At 43.7% G+C, this 19,674-nt stretch overlaps 1 protein-coding gene across 1 annotated transcript in view; it reads right to left on the bottom strand.

Moving 5' to 3' along the window:
- The window catches only part of LOC137642711 (UV excision repair protein RAD23 homolog B-like), a 46,209-nt gene extending 26,798 nt beyond the window's left edge, over positions 1-19,411 (bottom strand). Inside the window, exon 1 of the mRNA XM_068375515.1 lies at positions 19,235-19,411. Within this exon, the coding sequence (XP_068231616.1) occupies positions 19,235-19,303 (69 nt within the window). The 5' untranslated portion in view covers positions 19,304-19,411. The remainder of the gene's footprint in view (positions 1-19,234) is intronic.
- Positions 19,412-19,674: the final 263 nt, after the last annotated feature.

The following is a 19,674-nucleotide window of genomic DNA, read 5'->3' as shown; positions in this document are numbered from 1 at the left end:
TGAATGTTTAGCATAAACATTTGATGAAACAGTAATTTGTTTAGCATATCAATTGTTTATCTAATCATGATTACACAGCCTACCATATACTAATTCAGTTTGTTGTTTCATAAAACTTTCACCTAAAAATGTTATTTTCATTAGTAAAATAAATTTTTGAATATACTTACCCGATAATCATGTAGCTGTCAACTCCGTTGCCCGACAGAATTCTACGGGAGGGATACGCCAGCTATCACTATACTAGAAGGGGGTGTACTCACAAGCGCCACCTGTGGCCAGGTACTACAGTACTTGTTGTTGACGCCACCTCACTTTTTCCTCGGTCCACTGGTTCTCTATGGGGAGGAAGGGTGGGTCAATTAAATCATGATTATCGGGTAAGTATATTCAAAAATTTATTTTACTAATGAAAATAACATTTTTCAATATTAAACTTACCCGATAATCATGTAGCTGATTCACACCCAGGGGGGTGGGTGAAAAACCAGTGTACAAGACTAAAGGATAGCTAAGTATCCCGTATTTCATATAATCAGTTATCCACAATAACAATGAAATAATAAGTACCTGGTAAGGAAGTCGACTTGAACCGTTACTCTTCCTTACTGAGCGCAGCGTTCCTCTTGGAAGGCTGAATCAACTCAAAGGTGCTAAAGTATACAGGGCTGCAACCCATACTAAAGGACCTCATCACAACCTTTAACCTCGGCGCTTCTCAAGAAAGAATTGACCACCCGCCAAATCAACAAGGATGTGGAAGGCTTCTTAGCCGACCGTACAACCCATAAAAAGTATTCAAGAGAAAGGTTAAAAGGTTATGGGATTATGGGAATGTAGTGGCTGAGCCCTCGCCTACTACTGCATTCGTTGCTACGAATGGTCCCAGGGTGTAGCAGTACTCGTAAAGAGACTGGACATCTTTGAGATAGAATGATGCGAACACTGACTTGCTTCTCCAATAGGTTGCATCCATAACACTCTGCAGAGAATGGCTCTGTTTGAAGGCCACTGAAGTAGCCACAGCTCCCACTTCATGTGTCCTTACCTTCAGCAAAGCAAGGTCTTCTTCCTTCAGATGAGAATGTGTTTCTCTAATCAGAAGCCTGAATAGTAAGAAACTGAGTTCTTAGAACTTGGAAAAGAAGGTTTCTTGATAACACACTATAAGGCTTCTGATTGTCCTCGTAAAGGTTAAGACCTTTTTAGATAGTACCTAAGAGCTCTAACTGGGCAAAGTACTCTCTCCAGTTCATTCCCCACCAAGTTGGACAGGCTTGGGATCTCGAACGACTTAGGCCAAGGACGTGAAGGAAGCTCGTTTAGCAAAAACCGAGCTGCAAGGAACATGTAGCCGTTTCAGATGTGAAAACAATGATCCTGCTGAAGGCGTGGATCTCACTTACTCTTTTAGCTGTTGTCAAGCACACGAGGAAAAGAGTTTTTAATGTGAGGTCCTAAAAAGAGGCTGATTGGAGAGGTTCAAATCTTGATGACATAAGGAACCTTAGGACCACGTCTAGATTCCAGCCTGGAGTGGACAACCGACGTTCCTTTGAGGTCTCAAAAGACCTAGGGAGGTCCTGTAGATCTTTGTTGGTGGAAAGATCCAAGCCTCTGTGGCGGAAAACCGCTGCCAACATACTTCTGTAACCCTTGATCGTAGGAGCTGAAAGGGATCTTACTTTCCTTAGATATAACAGGAAGTCAGCAATCTGGGTTACAGTGGTACTGGTTGAGGAAACTGCATTGGTCTTGTACCAGCTACGGAAGACTTCCCCTTGAGACTGATAGATTCTGAGAGTGGATGTTCTCCTTGCTTTGGCAATCGCTCTGGCTGCCTCCTTCGAAAAGCCCCTAGCTCTTGAGAGTCTTTCGAAAGTCTGAAGGCAGTCAGACGAAGAGCGTGGGGGATTGGGTGTACCTTCTTTACGTGAGGTTGACGTAGAAGGTCCACTCTTAGAGGAAGAGTCCTGGGAATGTCGACCAGCCATTGCAGTACCTCTAAGAACCATTCTCTCGCGGGCCAGAGCGGCGCCAACCAACGTCAGCCGTGTCCCTTTGCGAGAGGAGAACTTCTGAAGTACCCTGTTGACAATCTTGAACGGCGGGAATGCATACAGGTCGAGATGGAACCAATCCAGCAGAAAAGCATCCACGTGAACTGCTGCTGGGTCTGGAATCGGAGAACAATACAACAGGAGTCTCTAGGTTATCGAGGTAGCGAACAGATCTATGGTTGGCTGACCCCACAGGGCCCAAAGTCTGCTGCAAACATTCTTGAGAAGGGTCCACTCTGTGGGGATGACCTGACCCTTCCGGCTGAGGTGATCTGCCATGACATTCATACCGCCCTGAATGAACCTCGTTACCAGCGTGAGCTTTCGATCTTTAGACCAGATGAGGAGGTCCCTTGCGATCTAGAACAACTTCACGAAAGAGTCCCTCCCTGCTTGAAGATGTAAGCCAGGGCTGTGGTGTTGTCAGAGTCCACCTCCACCACTTTGTTAAGCTGGAGGGACTTGAAGTTTATCAAGGCCAGAAGAACCGCCAACAACTCCTGCAATTGATGTGAAGTGTCCTTTGCTCCTGATTCCATGTTCTCGATCATTCCTGTCCGTCCAAAGTCGCACCCCAGCCCGTGTCTGATGTGTCCGAGAGGAGACGGCGGTCGGGTTTCTGAACAGCCAAAGGTAGACTTCCTTGAGAAGAAAGCTGTTCTTACACCACGCGAGAGAAGACCTCCTCTCTTCGGAAACAGGAACTGAGACCGTCTCTAGCGTCATGTCCTTTATCCAGTGAGCAGCTAGATGATACTGAAGGGGGGGAGGTGGATTCTCCCTAACACGATGAACAGGGCCAGCGATGAAAGTGTCCCTGTTAGACTCATCCACTACCTGACTGAGCATCGGTTCCTTCTCAGCATGCTCTGGATGCATTCTAGGGCTTGGAAGATCCTTGGGGCCGACGGAAAAGCCTGAAAAGCTCGACTCTGAAGATCCATACCCAGGGAGACAATGGTCTGGGATGGGATGAGCTGAGACTCCTCAAAATTGACCAGGAGGCCCAGTTCCTTGGTCAGATCCATAGTCCATCTGAGAATCTCCAGACAGCGACGACTTGTGGGAGCTCTTAAAAGCCAGTCGTCTGACGGAGCCGGACACAAGATCATGGTACTGCTGCACAGTCTGTGAACTGTCAACCATGGGGAAGCGAGGAAGTACAGTGACAACCCGAAGCTGTCTAGACTGTCTGGGTCGTACAGACAACTCCTTATCGGGTTGCTGAGGTTGCCGCACTGCGTCACAACAAGTCACTTCTGCTGGTTGTTGAACGTCTTCCCAGTGACACACTGACTCCGTAAACAAAAAATCCTTTAACAAGGACTAAGCTTGGACTGCATGTCTTGCAACACAGCTCAAGGTCTATGGGAGCAGGTGTGGTAACAGACGGGGTTAGTGACTGAAGTGGAACCATTACCTTCCCTGGAAGCATGTTATGCTTAAATAAAAGTCCATAGGAGGCTACGCAGCTAAAGGCTCCTCTCCAAATGACAGAGTCCTCAAGGGAATATCAGAAGGAGGGAGAAAAGCACTTTCTCATCTACAGGGACCATATCCGAGAAAAGTTAAGTTCTCTCAGTGAGGGTTTCAATGGTGCAAAAGCAGCAGACTAGAAGGCAACGTTATGAAACTGCTTGACAGTCTAGTGAGTTGGCAACAACCAAAGATTTATGACTGAGAAGCATGCGGTAAGGTATGCAGAGCATGTTGTATGCAGAGCATGCTGTATGTAGAGCATGTTGTATGCAGAGCATGCTGTATGCAGAGCATGTTGTATGCAGAGCATGCTGAATGCAGAGCATGCTGTATGCAGAGCATGTTGTATGCAGAGCATGCTGTATGCAGAGCATGCTGTATGTAGAGCATGTTGTATGCAGAGCATGCTGAATGCAGAGTATGCTGTATGCAGAGCATGTTGTATGCAGAGCATGCTGTATGCAGAGCATGCTGTATGCAGAGCATGCTGTATGTAGAGCATGCTGTATGTAGAGCATGCTGTAAGGTAAGCAGAGCGTGTTGCATGGCGTTTAACATTTCTCAGAAATTCCATGACCAGTGCTAGAGTGCTTCATGCATGCTTGCATGGGGTTTTAATATCAACATAATATTTACCTTACATTCGTAACTCATGATTCATTTTTGTTTTGAAGATATTTTTGCCATATTTTGCGATATTGTTAAAAATATATTGCAAGGAATACATATATATTTTTATATAAGTAAGACAAATAACCTCCATTATCATAATGTTTGTGTAGGCATACATGTATATGATTACAAATGCAAGTTATGAAAGTAATGAGGTGTTATTATTGTCATTTGTAATTTCTCAAGTTGAGGAGAAAGTGGCAGATGCATGCGTTGAGGTGGCTGACTCATAGCATGAGTGACTGAACTCAAGGGTTGCGCTTGCTGAGTGGTTGGCGGAAGCGGAGTAGCAAGCGGAGAGCGATGAGGTAGAGGCTGCGCAGAACGTAGTAAATGTCTCGCGAGTTGAGGCTCCTGAGGCGCAAGGCTAAGGTGTTGTGGAGCTTGCCTTGAGGAGGGTTGAGCTCGCTGCAGCGAGAGCTGAGGAGACTGACTCATGGATGGGAGAGGTTGTTGTACCTCAACCGAGTGTAGCATCAATGGTGGAGCAGCAAGTGGAAGCGGAGGAAGAGAGGTATAAGCCTCCTGATCCCATTGCTGAGGTTGCCTTAAGGAAGGCGGAGGGAGCTGTACACCACTGGGAACAGTAAACTCAGAACGTGGCTCAACATCGTACGCCTGGCAGGCGGTACTGCGGTCAGGCGGAGCGAGCGCAGGCGGAGCGAGTGCAGGCGGAGGCGGAGGCGCAACCTTCTCAGCCCGACACTCACGCATCAATACTGAAAGTTGTGACTGCATGGACTGCAGTAGAGCCAACTTGGGGTCGGCAGACACTAAGGTCTGCTGAGGCAAAGCCTTAACAGCAGAGATCTGTTGCGGCAGAACCTTACTCCTCTTGGGCGGAGTGCAGTCGACAGATGACTGCGGCGAGTCAGAGCTGAGCCAATGACTGCAGCCCGGTTGAGCACTCGCGGACTGGACTCTGCGTTTGAGTGGTCTAGAGACCCGAGTCCAGCGTTTCTTCCCTGACAATTGATCAGCGGACGAGTAAAAGACGGGCTCAATCGTCTGCAGGTGGGAGTGACGGTCTCTGGAAGACACGCCCGCAACCACCGAGGATACTTCTGTGCGCCGATCAAGGCCTGCCGAACCCTTTTGCCCTTCGACATTGCTTCTCCCCTGGGCTTGGGAGCTTGCAAGAGGTCCCGGACTGGGAGGACGACTGGCACGCACAGAAGTACCCTCACGCACAACACTGACACTTTGCGCTAATCACTTATCACTTTTGATTTTCTGTTTGCACTTATTTCACTGAACTCGAAACTTTTAAGTGGTTTGTACCTGAAACACGCAATTCTATCCTTTCTCAAAAGTTAGTAATTGCGAAAACAGAATTACAATGTAACAGAAAAATCTAATGAAAGATAAATAATTCAGTGGCTGGAAAGAGACTAAACACTAGATCAAATAAACTACGTTTAAATTCTCTCACCGCATAAAGCTTGAGAACAAGAAAAAACTCTAGAAACGTTTACCTTCTTCCCCTAAAGAGACTAGGGAGAAGAGTAAAAACGATAACAACGTTACTCGCTTGAACGAAACGTTTATCCTCCTCTTTCTCCCTCCGTCTCTATCTCTCTCTCTCTCTCTCTCTCTCTCTCTCTCTCTCTCTCTCTCTCTCTCTCTCTCTCTCTCTTGACTTAGAACCTGAGAGAAGAGCCCAATCATATATATCGTTAAAACATATTATTGTTAAAGGAAAATATTTCCCAAAATGAAAAGTTCCTTTGTAGAATTAAAACCATTAAGTTAAGAAAGAATGAACAAAACGCTAGACACGGTTACTCTTACTGCAACGTGACACCGTGAAAATTCTCTCTCTATCGTAACGATAGAACGCAAGTTGAACGTTCTGAAACGTCAACAACTGCAGAGACAAAACAAAACGTTAGTTCAACTTTGAAAACAGTACGAGACTATCAAAGAAATTCTTTCAAAAACATTAAAATAGCATAATATGTTAACAGGTAAAACCGAAATGACGGGCTCAATGTTAATTAACTTCGGTACAAGAAAAGACCGCCTACTATTAGGAAAGGTCGAATATAAACAAATATAAAAATTAATTTTAATAATTTTATAATAAAAGGAAGTTAATCGAAGAGGCCTATAAAAGGCGGAGAGATATAAAATAAATCTATAACTTTTGTTAAGCAAAATTAAGAAAGAGAGTCTATACTCTCTTAGACACCAACACTTCCGTCTAAGGGAAGGGTCGGCCATTAAAAGGTGAAAGAGAGTTCATACTCTCTTCGTCACCATAATTAATCAATTTAATTCCAAAAGCTAACTAAGCTAATATAGAAGTTTCCAGTATAGCGAATAGCTGCAAATTTTAGAGAAATACTTCACCAAACCGTGAACAATACTCCAAAATCATAAGCGTATCCAAGAACGTCTTGCCGGAAGCACGACAGAGGAAAAAGTGAGGTGGCGTCAACAACAAGTACTGTAGTACCTGGCCACAGGTGGCGCTTGTGAGTACACCCCCTTCTAGTATAGTGATAGCTGGCGTATCCCTCCCGTAGAATTCTGTCGGGCAACGGAGTTGACAGCTACATGATTATCGGGTAAGTTTAATATTGAAAAATAGAGATTTAATTTCTTACAAACTTTGCAGTAAATGATGGAATTGATATATATTAATTTAGCATGCATTAAAGATTTGAAATAATAAGATGAAGTTATCTTAAGCGATGATTAATAAGTGTAGCCTACCTAACAAGTACTAAATTCCTTTTGCCACCGTTTTGCCAGATTCCTGAAAGGAAGGAATGGGCAACCCTAAACAGAGCAAGGGTAAAACTCGACACAATCGCCACAAATGGGGATTAGCCACCAACCCTGAATGCCCATGTGGGGCAACACCACAAACAACGAAACACATCCTATGAGGATGCGCACTGGACCCTCATTGCTCCGATCAGAAACTCGGAGAGGCAAAGGACATCGGCCTCCTGTGGATTTGACATTGTCGAGATAAGATATGATGGACTGAAAGCATATTGTACATTATTTTGGAAAAAAAAAAAATGTTAAACAAGTCCAATAAACAGAAATATCTAAAAATTTGCTGTAATTACATCTTTCTTAGGTAACTGTTGCAAAGGTGTATGGCACTAAAGTTCTCCCATTTCTCGAAAGAACTGCTATACAGGCTTATCTGGCACTAAAGTTCTTCCATGCTTTGAAAGAGATAAGTTAAAGAAAATATTAGTATTATACATATTACATTAACATGGATGTGTTTTAGCACCATTCATTTACTCATACTGTATCAATTACTGTTGCATGGCACAGTGACTATCATGAAATTTTGACCATCCTCTACAATTGATGTACAGATACTTGTCCAATTATGACCACATTTGTTCATAAGTTTGCCTTAAATTACCTCAAATATATTATACAGTACCATGTCATAATACCGTAATCATCTTGTAGTCACATTTTACATTTTCTTATTTCATTATTATTTCAAAATGAGACGCGTCATATTTTAACACCATATTCTGTTCATTGTATATCCACTGTGACTCAAGTGTGTACAGTACCAATCCTTACTGTTCTACATGTCTACTAATCAAGATTTGTTTAGTAATTTTTATATCTATCTTACTTTGGACATTTTTTATTTTTTCTTAAAATGTTATTTTTATTAATAAAATAAATTTTTGAATATACTTACCCGATAATCATGTAGCTGTCAACTCCGTTGCCCGACAGAATTCTATGGAGGGATACGCCAGCTATCACAATACTAGAAGGGGGTGTATTTACCAGCGCCACCTGTGGCCAGGTACTCAAGTACTTCTTGTTGACACCTCCTCAATTATTCCTCGGTCCACTGGTTCTCTATGGGGAGGAAGGGAGGGTCGATTAAATCATGATTATCGGGTAAGTATATTCAAAAATTTATTTTATTAATAAAAATAACATTTTTCAATATTAAACTTACCCGATAATCATGTAGCTGATTCACACCCAGGGGGGTGGGTGAAAACCAGTGTACAAGATTAAAGGATAGCTAAGTATCCCATATTTCATATAATCAGTTATCCACAATAACAATGAAATAATAAGTACCTGGTAAGGAAGTCGACTTGAACCGTTACTCTGCCTTTAATAAGATCGTCTTCCTTACTGAGCGCAGCGTTCCTCTTGGGAGGCTGAATCAACTCAAAGGTGCTAAAGTATACAGGGCTGCAACCCATACTAAAGGACCTCATCACAACCTTTAACCTTGGCGCTTCTCAAGAAAGAATTGACCACCCGCCAAATCAACAAGGATGTGGAAGGCTTCTTAGCCGACCGTACAACCCATAAAAAGTATTCAAGAGAAAGGTTAAAAAGTTATGGGATTATGGGAATGTAGTGGCTGAGCCCTCGCCTACTACTGCATTCGTTGCTACGAATAGACCCAGGGTGTAGCAGTACTCGTAAAGAGACTGGACATCTTTGAGATAGAATGATGCGAACACTGACTTGTTTCTCCAATAGGTTGCATCCCTAACACTCTGCAGAGAACGGTTCTGTTTGAAGGCCACTGAAGTAGCCACAGCTCTCACTTCATGTGTCCTTACCTTCAGCAAAGCAAGGTCTTCTTCCTTCAGATGAGAATTTGCCTCTCTAATCAGAAGCCTGATGTAGTAAGAAACTGAGTTCTTAGACATTGGTAGAGAAGGCTTCTTGATAGCACACCATAAGGCTTCTGATTGTCCTCGTAATGGTTTTGACCTTTAGATAGTACTTAAGAGCTCTAACTGGGCAAAGTACTCTCTCCAGTTCGTTCCCCACCATGTTGGACAGGCTTGGGATCTCGAACGACTTAGGCCAAGGACGGGAAGGAAGCTCGTTTTTAGCCAAAAAACCGAGCTGTAAGGAACATGTAGCCGTTTCAGATGTGAAACCTATGTTCCTGCTGAAGGCGTGGATCTCACTTACTCTTTTACCTGTTGCTAAGCACACGAGGAAAAGAGTTTTTTAATGTGAGGTCCTTAAAAGAGGCTGATTGGAGCGGTTCAAATCCTGATGACATTAGGAACCTTAGGACCACGTCTAGATTCCAGCCTGGAGTGGACAACCGACGTTCCTTTGAGGTCTCAAAAGACCTAAGGAGGTCCTGTAGATCTTTGTTGGAGGAAAGATCCAAGCCTCTGTGGCGGAAAACCGCTGCCAACAAACTTCTGTAACCCTTGATCGTAGGAGCTGATAGGGAGCTTACGTTCCTTAGATGTAACAGGAAGTCAGCAATCTGGGTTACATTGGTACTGGTTGAGGAAAACTGCATTGGCCTTGCACCAGCTTCGGAAGACTTCCCATAAAGACTGATAGACTCTGAGAGTGGATGTCGTCCTTGCTCTGGCAATCGCTCTGGCTGCCTCCTTCGAAAAGCCTCTAGCTCTTGAGAGTCTTTCGATAGTCTGAAGGCAGTCAGACGAAGAGCGTGGAGGTTGGGAGTACCTTCTTTACGTGAGGTTGACGCAGAAGGTCCACTCTAGGAGGAAGAGTCCTGGGAACGTCGACCAGCCATTGCAGAACCTCAGTGAAACATTCTCTCGCGGGCCAGAGGGGAGCAACCAACGTCAGCCGTGTCCCTTTGTGAGAGGCGAACTTCTGAAGTACCCTGTTGACAATCTTGAACGGCGGGAATGCATACAGGTTGAGATGGGACCAATCCAGCAGACAGGCATCCACGCGAACTGCTGCTGGGTCTGGAATCGGAGAACAATACAAGAGGAGCCTCTTGGTCATCGAGGTAGCGAATAGATCTATGGTTGGCTGATCCCACAGGGCCCAAAGTCTGCTGCAAACATTCTTGTGAAGGGTCCACTCTGTGGGGAAGACCTGACCCTTCCGGCTGAGGCGATCTGCCATGACATTCATATCGCCCTGAATGAGCCTCGTTACCAGCGTGAGCTTACGATCTTTTGACCAAATGAGGAGGTCCCTTGCGATCTCGAACAACTTCCTCGAATGAGTCCCTCCCTGCTTGGAGATGTAAGCCAAGGCTGTGGTGTAGTCGGAGTTCACCTCCACCACCTTGTTAAGCTGGAGGGACTTGAAGTTTATCAAGGCCAAATGAACTGCCAACAACTCCTTGCAATAGATGTGAAGTGTCCTTTGCTCCTGATTCCATGTTCCCGAGCATTCCTGTCCGTCCAGTGTCGCACCCCAGCCCGTGTCCGATGCGTCCGAGAAGAGACGGTGGTCGGAGGACTGAACAGCCAATGGTAGACCTTCCTTGAGAAGAATGCTGTTCTTCCACCACGTTAGAGTAGACCTCATCTCTTCGGAAACAGGAACTGAGCCCGTCTCTAGCGTCATGTCCTTTATCCAGTGAGCAGCTAGATGATACTGAAGGGGGCGGAGGTGGAGTCTCCCTAACTCGATGAACAGGGCCAGCGATGAAAGTGTCCCTGTTAGACTCATCCACTGCCTGACTAAGCATCGGTTCCTTCTCAGCATGCTCTGGATGCATTCTAGGGCTTGGAAGATCCTTGGGGCCGACGGACAAGTCCGAAAAGCTCGACTCTGAAGATCCATACCCAAGGAGACAATGGTCTGGGATGGAACGAGCTGAGACTCCTCAAAATTGACCAGGAGGCCCAGTTCCTTGGTCAGATCCATAGTCCATTTGAAAATCTCCAGACAGCGACGACTTGAGGGAGCTCTTAAAAGCCAGTCGTCTGACGGAGCCGGACACAAGATCATGATACTGCTGCACAGTCTGTAAACTGTCAATCATGGGCAAGCGAGGAAGTACAGTGACAACCCGAATCTGTCTAGACTGTCTGGGTCGTACAGACAACTCCTTAACGGGTTGCTGAGGTTGCCCACTGCGTCACAACAAGTCCCTTCTGTTGGTTGTTGAACGTCTTCCCCGTGACACATTGACTCCGTAAACAAAAAATCCTCTAACAAGGACTAAGCTTGGACTGCATGTCATGCAACACAGCTCAAGGTCTATGGGAGCAGGTGTGGTAACAGACGGGATTAGCGGCTGAAGTGTAACCATTACCTTCCCTGTAAGCATGTTATGCTTAAATAAAAGTCCATAAGAGGTTATGCAGCTAAAGGCTCCCTCCAAATGACAGAGTCCTCAAGGGAATATCAGAAGGAGGGAGAAAAGAACTTTCTCATCTACAGGGACCTTATCCTAGAAAAGCTAAGTTCTCTGAGTGAGGGTTCACTGGTGCAAAGCAGCAGACTAGAAGGCAACGTTATGAAACTGCTTGACAGTCTAGTGAGTTGGCAACAACCCAAGATGTGTTGAGAAGCATGCGGTAAGGTATGCAGAGCATGATGTATGCAGAGTATGCTGTATGCAGAGCATGCTGAATGCAGAGCATGCTGTATGCAGAGCATGTTGTATGCAGAGCATGCTGAATGCAGAGCATGCTGAATGCTGAGCATGTAGGAAGTAGAGCCTGCTGTAAGCAGAGCCTGCTGAAAGGAAAGCAGAGCGTGTGCATGGCGTTTAACATTTCTCAGAAATTCCATGACCAGTGCTAGAGTGCTTAATGCATGCTTGCATGGGGTTTAAACCATGGTATGCTGAACAGCAGAGTCAGAACGAGCTGGAACAACAACAGAGGTTTCCTCAACTTGAGGGAAAACCTGAGGTTCAGACTGCATAGGCTGAACAACAGACGGAGCAGAAGGCAGGTGCACCCAAGGATTGTACCAGCTAAGCGCAGGACGGAGGCGGAGTAGTCCGTTCCTGTTCCTGAGAGATGAGTGGAGCATGAGAAGGTTGAGGCTGCGCAGAACAAGGTAAAGTTCTAGCAAGCTGAGGCTCCTGAGGCGCAAGTGCATGGTGTAGATGAGCTTGCCTAGATGAGGGTTGAACTCGGTGCAGCGCTGGTTGAGCAGACAGACTCACGGAGGGGAGAGGTTGTTGTACCCCAACCGAGAGTTGCACCACTGGAGGAGCAGCAAGGGGAGGAGGAGGAAGAGTGTAACTCTCCTGATCCCAAAGCAAGGGTTGCCCTAAAGAAGGCTGAGGCTGAACAACACTGTGAACAGCAAACTCCGAAAGTGGTTCAACATCGTACGCCTGGCAGATGGAGCTGTGACTGGGTGCAGCGAGTGCAGGCGGGTGCAGCACAGGCTGAACGGGTGCAGGAGGTTGGTGCACCACCGGTGCAGGCGGGTGCAGCATAGGCTGAACGGGTGCAGGAGGTTGGTGCACCACCGGTGCAGGCGGGTGCAGCACAGGCTGAACGGGTGCAGGAGGTTGGTGCACCACCGGTGCAGGCGGGTGCAGCACAGGCTGAACGGGTGCAGGAGGTTGGTGCACCACAGGTGCAGGAGGTGCAACACTCTCAGCACGACACTCACGCATCAAGTCCGAAAGCTGTGCTTGCATGGACTGTAGTAGAGTCCACAACATCATACGCCTGGCAGATGGTACTGTGATCAGGCGGAGCGAGTGTAGGAGGAGGGAGTGTAGGCGGAGGCGGTGGAGCAACACTCTCAGCCCGACACTCACTCATCAAGTCCGAAAGCTGTGCTTGCATGGACTGTAGTAGAGTTCACAACATCGTACGCCTGGCAGATGGTGCTGCGACCAGGCGGAGCAGGTGCAGGCTGGGCGAGCACAGGCGGAGCAGGTGCAGGCTGGGCGAGCACAGGTGCAGCGAGAACAGGTGGAGGGAGTGCAGGCGGTGCAACACTCTCAGCCCGACACTCACGCATCAAGACCGAAAGTTGTGACTGTATGGACTGCAGTAGAGTTAACTTGGGGTCGGCAGACACTAAGTTCTGCTGAGGTAAAGCCTTAACAGCAGAGATCTGTTGTGGCAGAACCTTACTCCTCTTAGTCGGAGTGTAATCAACTGATGACTTAGGAGAGTCAGAGCTAACCCAACGACTGCATTCGGGTTGTGAACTTTAACTTCGTACGTCTGGCATAGGTCTGGACTTAACGTTTAAGAAGTCTTGAGACCTGAGACCAGCGTTACTCTGCCTTTATTTTCTCCCCTAATCTCTTCTGCAGACGAGCAAAATAAGGGCTCAATCGTCTGCGGGTGGGAGTGACGGTCTCGGTAAGACACGCCCACAACCACCGAGAATACTTCTGTGCGCCGATCAAGGCCTGCTGAACCCTTATGCCCTTCGACATTGCTTCTCCCCTGGGCTTGGGAGCTTGCAAGAGGTCCCGGACTGGGAGGACGACTGGCGCGCACAAAAGTACCCTCACGCACTAATCACTTATCACTTTGATTTCTGTTTGCACTTATTTCACTGAACTCGAAACTTAAGTGGTTTGTACCTGAAATACGCAATTCTATCCTTTCTCAAAGTTAGTAATTGCGAAAACAGAATTACAATGTAACAGAAAAATCTAATGAAAGATAAATCAGTGGTTGGAAAGAGACTAAACACTAGATCACTCTAGAAACGTTTAGTTTCTTCCCCTAAAGAGACTAGGGAGAAGAGCAAAAATCGATAATGACGTTACTCGTACGCCTGGCAGGCTTGAATGAAACGTTTATCCTCTTTCTCCCTCCGTCTCTATCTCTCTCTCTCTCTCTCTCTCTCTCTTGACTTAGAACCTGAGAGAAGAGCCCAATCATATATATCGTTAAAACATATTATTGTTAAAGGAAAAAACTGAAAAGTTCCTTTATTAGGATCAAAACCATTAAGTTAAGAAAGAATGAACAAAACGCTAGACACGGTTACTCTTACTGCAACGTGAAACCGTGAACATTCTTTCTCTATCGTAACGATAGAGTGCAAGTTGAACGTTCTGAACGTCAACAACTGCAGAGACAAAACAAAACGTTAGTTCAGCTTTGAAAACAGTACGAGACTGTCAAAGAAAATCTTTCAAACTCTGTGGCGGAAATAGCATAATATGTTAACAGGTAAAACCGAAATGACGGGCTCAAAGTTTATTAACTTCGGTAAAAGACCGCCTACTATTAGGAAGGTCGAATATAAACAAATATAAAAATTAATTTTAATGAGTTTATAATAAAAGGAAGTTAATCGAAGAGGCCTATAAGAGGCGGAGAGATATAAAATAAATCTATAACTTTGTTAAGCAAAATTAAGAAAGAGAGTCTATACTCTCTTAGACACCAACACTTCCGTCTAAGGGAAGGGTCGGCCATTGAAAGGTGAACGAGAGTTCATACTCTCTCGTCACCAAAATTAATCAAATTAATTCCAAAAGCTAACTAAGCTAATATAGAAGTTTTCCAGTAAAGCGACAGCCGAAATCAAAGAGAAATACTTCACCAAAGTCGTGAAAATACTCCAAGAACATAAGCGTATCCCAGAACGTCTTGCCGGAAGCACGACAGAGGAATAATTGAGGAGGTGTCAACAAGAAGTACTTGAGTACCTGGCCACAGGTGGCGCTGGTAAATACACCCCCTTCTAGTATTGTGATAGCTGGCGTATCCCTCCATAGAATTCTGTCGGGCAACGGAGTTGACAGCTACATGATTATCGGGTAAGTTTAATATTGAAAATTATTGTTCACTTTGAAAGCTTTATCTGTCTTCAGACATTACCAGTGATGCCAGTGGTCGTAAGTCACATATCCTAGGTCACAAGATGACGAGTATCTGTATATGACCTATACAAAAAAAAGGCAGTTTTCAGAACTCCATACTACCCCCTGGTAGTCACTAATCCATACAACAATAACCATATGAAAATATGAAGTAAAATGATGGAAATGTACATGTTATCAACAGGTTTTGAGTTGCAAACACAATATAGCTCAAGGAAGCACACATGCATTACATCACATCAAGCATCATTTTACTACTAATATATGTAGAGCAAGACTCCTTAATCAATACTTCATGATTAGGGGGTATTAGAATTCATATTAGCTAGAGTAACTTGTAAGTGCCAAATGGCATATTGCAGTCATCAGAACAACCTACTGTAGTGTATCATCTTATCAAATCTTATTGGGTGTGAGTGAAGTTTGGTGCATAATGCAGGGCTGGCCAAGGGTGCTGAATACCTTTGCACTGGCCCGGCCGTGAAGATTATATAAAAAGATAGGAAACTGAAACCAAAAATTAGAAATAGTAATTCTAAAATGAGGACCATGGTGTGGTTAATGGGTCAGTTGGCATAAATTGTATAATCATGTTTCAAGTAGTCAATAGAAAAATTAATACTAAAAAGTAGATAATGAATGAGAAGTCTCATTGGTTCTAATTTTACCCATGCAACATTCAGATAAAAAGATGTTCGAGGAAGAACAGAACTTTAAAGACCATTGTAGGAACTAGCTCATATGAATAGATCTTTGCATATAGACTACTGTGATGTATTTTGAATCCCACATTCTACTGTCAGAAACCAAAATCACCCCAACACCTGCCACAGGAACCTCCTCACTCTTGACAGTTCAGAAAACCTAATAGGTGGTGCTTCGATTGTAAGTCACTTATTCGAACAAAATATAGGGACCACATTCGATATTCTAAACCTCTTGGTTATTTATTTTCAATTTAGTCTGATAATGGGAAATGGAAGCAAAGTCCAATGTTTGAACTGATGCACACACCTTTAAGTTTGTATATCAATGGTTTTATTCAATCATCTAAACAATATTTTTAATATTTGGTTAGAAACGTAATTTATTTTTTTGTTGTTCTGATCTATCATCTTACATAGAGCAAGGTTGATTTTGGAACATGCCAGGATGCCAGATAACTCAGAATCAATCGATCAATCATATCTTCAAACCAAATTCAAATCAAAAGGTTATATACAATAATAAATACTAGTCCACGGGGCCAACGTGATCATTCCCGTGAAAAAGAGCCGATTTCGGAAACGTGCGAAAAAAAGTCCGAATTCTGCTCTTTTTCGCGGGAATGATCACGGAATGAAATATTAAATTCACTAGTTTTGTAAATGCTTGTCCCAACAATCTATATAAGAGGACCACTATGGTTATGGATGTCGGAAACGTGCAAGAAAAATGGACAACTAACCCAAAATGCCCCTCTTAACCTGACCTACAAGCCGTGTCCTTACCTTCCTCGTGAACTAACCGGGGGGGCTAACGCCCCCCTGCGACCCCCCCAACCACTATCGCTAACATACAAACCCCACAAACCCAACCTAACCGAACCTAGTAGTTCCCAGGTCACTACCACTACCCGGGGGCAAGACCCCGGGCCCCCTTCGTAAGTCTCTCTCCTACACAAAAAAAGGTATGGGCAGCACTCAAAATTATACCTTAACCACTTTGTCATAATTAAAAAGTTACTCAGGCTTATCGCAACATCACCAATTCTCACATGGATCCCTAAAATCCCCTAAAAAGCCTTCTCGAAATAAATAATGAAAGAATTCGGGGATAACTCGAGTAAAATCACGTAGGTGTATATACCTTGGTCTTAATCGAATCAATTTGATCAATATGAATGATTAACTCAACAATATTGCTCAAAGAGTAACTGTACGAAACATGTCTATCCATTAAAAGGAAAGGGTCGACTACAGGTCAATCTCGGGTCATGTGGGGGGGGATTAAAAATTTGAAATCACGCGGCCAACGAAAGTTTTAGTTCGGTTGCTTTGTTTGACACTGGCTTTATCTACCGAAATATCTTAACTAGATGTTGGCTAGCCTAACCTTTGGTTGTGTATAAAACAAATTAGTTAGTATTCGGCATAATTTCAGGACGTGTCCCAACGAAATAACAATCTTAACAAGAGGTTAAAAATGAAGATTGTTGGAATTAGCGAAAACATAAGTCCGAACATCAATAACTGTTCAAGCTTGAGCCACCAGCTGATAGGCGAACCGAGCGTCGCCAAACGGGTGTTATTATAGTCAGGCAGGAAACAATGCTTGCAGGAAATTTTACGATAGAGTAAATTGGCCGTGGCTTCAGCGAACGACGCATTGTAACGACCTTTCCCTAACCTAACAACTCATGATAATTATCATAGCAGTATCAAATATCACTATAAATGATGTGTCCCTAAAAACTACAAACTTAAACAAAGATAAATATGTAGATTGACGGGACAGTATTAAATTGTAAAAACGAACGTATCTTAGACTGGGATGACACAGGCTCTATCTATCAGGAAAGTTGGAAACTAAGCAGGAGCTACCCCTGACGCGTTCGGACCGTGCTGAACTTAGAAAATATTGCCATGGTAAAGGTAAATTGATATTATTCCAAATGATAAAATAACATCATATTATAGTATGTTGGATCATTGTAAAGAACATCTTCCCCATAATGAAAAACAATTTGGCTAATAATAAGAAAGATATCGCCCTGTCCCCAAAAACTACAGACAGCCCTTAAACAGTTAGCGAAAAGAGCTACGGCAGAGTGAGAAAAAAAAAATTAGCATACCAGCAGACAGGTATATATGCTTGTTTAAGTAAGGAGGGTTTTCTAGTACTGTACAATGAACACAGCTGCAAACAACTATATATATTGGGATTCATTAATCAAGTTTCCTATACTTTCGGAAAGACTCGGCAAATAAAATGTGAAATTGTTTTGATCATTTCAATATATTACTGTGTTTTAATTACAGTACAGTAATTAATACTTTTTATATGACTATGACTGGCAAAATGAATAAAGTTTAAACATGTTCATACAAAATAAGACTTTTATACTTGATGTATGTTAAGGTATTTCGATTCAGTCATTTTAACCTACCATAGATCAAAAACTATCAATTACAACCAGAAATCATTATCAGATTCTTTCAAAACATCAAAAAGTACACCAAGTAACCGTCTTATTTCCTCCAAATAATTTATTGTACTATTCTATAATTTTCAAGAGGAAAATAGGCCATGCAAAGGCTGTGGTTAGTGAGGACATAATGACCTAGCTTAGGTAATTATTATTATTACTGGGCCAAGCTACAACTCTAGTTGGAAAAGCTAGATGTTACAAGCCCAAGGGCTCCAACAGGGAAAAATAACCCAGTGAGGAAAGGAAATAAGGAAATAAACGACATAAGTAATGAAAATTAAAATACAATATTTTAAAAACATTAACAACACAACATATTTAATTTATAAACTATAAAAGGACGAAAGGAAGAAAACTTGGGTTTTGATGTTCAGTAGCGACGGCACAACAGTCACGTTTTACCGTTTTTGTTATTCTTGTGTAATAATTGTAATTCAAAGTTATTTCATTAATAAAGCATGGTACCCTTATAGACTTGTCAACAAGTCCTACATGGAGCTTAGAATAATGTCAAAACTAGACTGTAAACAACAGATTTCCACCCGAGCCTACCATAAGCTCATGCGCCCTGATTGCGAGGTTGACATCTCTTATTGTACATAGGTCCTAGGCATACAGACTTTTCCACGAAACTCAATCCTACTCAAAGGATGCTTCACATAGTTTAAACTAACCGCCACGGGCTACATAGGCATATTTAGGCGTAACCTTCCTAGTCTGATAAAACTCGGACCAAGGAAAAGGCCTATACACTACCTTGGGCCATAGGCTCAGCCAAATGAAGAGTAGGTAGCGTTTGTATCACCTATGAAATATAGCAAGGCCACAGCATACGGTACCCTAAGCCTGCTCACATGGACTCGACTTAGGCTAGGGTAGGCCTATGACTTAAAGTTCATGCACGCCAGCCATGGTTAATTGTCCGTAAATAGGGAGAGTTATCAGGTTACCTAACTCTATTCTAGCCAAGGATATGCCAAATTATTAGGCCAATTCTTGATTAAGCTTAGGACTATGGAGACAAACAATCTCATAAAGTTCACAAGCCATAATTTCGAAATTACCAAAAAGTAACGGTTTGTTGACTGTAAACAAAGGCCAATTCAACCACATGGTTACAGAATCTTTATTTCCTATCACAGCAAACCCCAATTAACGAGGCAAGTCGAAATTAAGAGATAAACGTATGGCATTCAAACATCCCCAATAGGCTCACAACAGGCCAAACAATCCCTTCCCCCTCCCCCCCTCACACACACACCACCTCCACCACGTGTAATAAACACCGTCTGAGCACTTTACCGTGGCCGACAACTCAATTTCCACAGTGAAGGTTTGCTGTTGCAAGTTCTTCAACGTGAGCACCACCATTTTGAATGTTAATTACGGCTGGAAACAGCCTTTACGCCACTTGTGAATGATATGAGACTATCCACAGACCACCAGCGCCGCCATTAGCAGCTGTGTGACGTCACGTCCGTACCATGTCGTCATCTCCGGTACGACACTTGTTCCAATAATGTCATGGGATACAGGGTGGCACAAAAGGCTCTATCTATTGGCACTCTGGGAACTTCATACCATAAAGTTTTAGGGGAGAAACATTAATAATCGATTTATGCTTCCTAATCGGGTAGTTGAATCGGTAGAACTTCAATAGTTCAAACTTACAGCAAATGTTGAACAGGCTGACTTAAGTCTATCTTTATAGTCTATATATGAAAGATCTGTTTTAATGTTGT

Source organism: Palaemon carinicauda, chromosome 6 (assembly GCF_036898095.1).
Source record: "Palaemon carinicauda isolate YSFRI2023 chromosome 6, ASM3689809v2, whole genome shotgun sequence".
Taxonomy (NCBI): Eukaryota; Metazoa; Arthropoda; class Malacostraca; order Decapoda; family Palaemonidae; genus Palaemon; species Palaemon carinicauda.
This window is presented reverse-complemented; position numbering and strand designations above follow the sequence as displayed.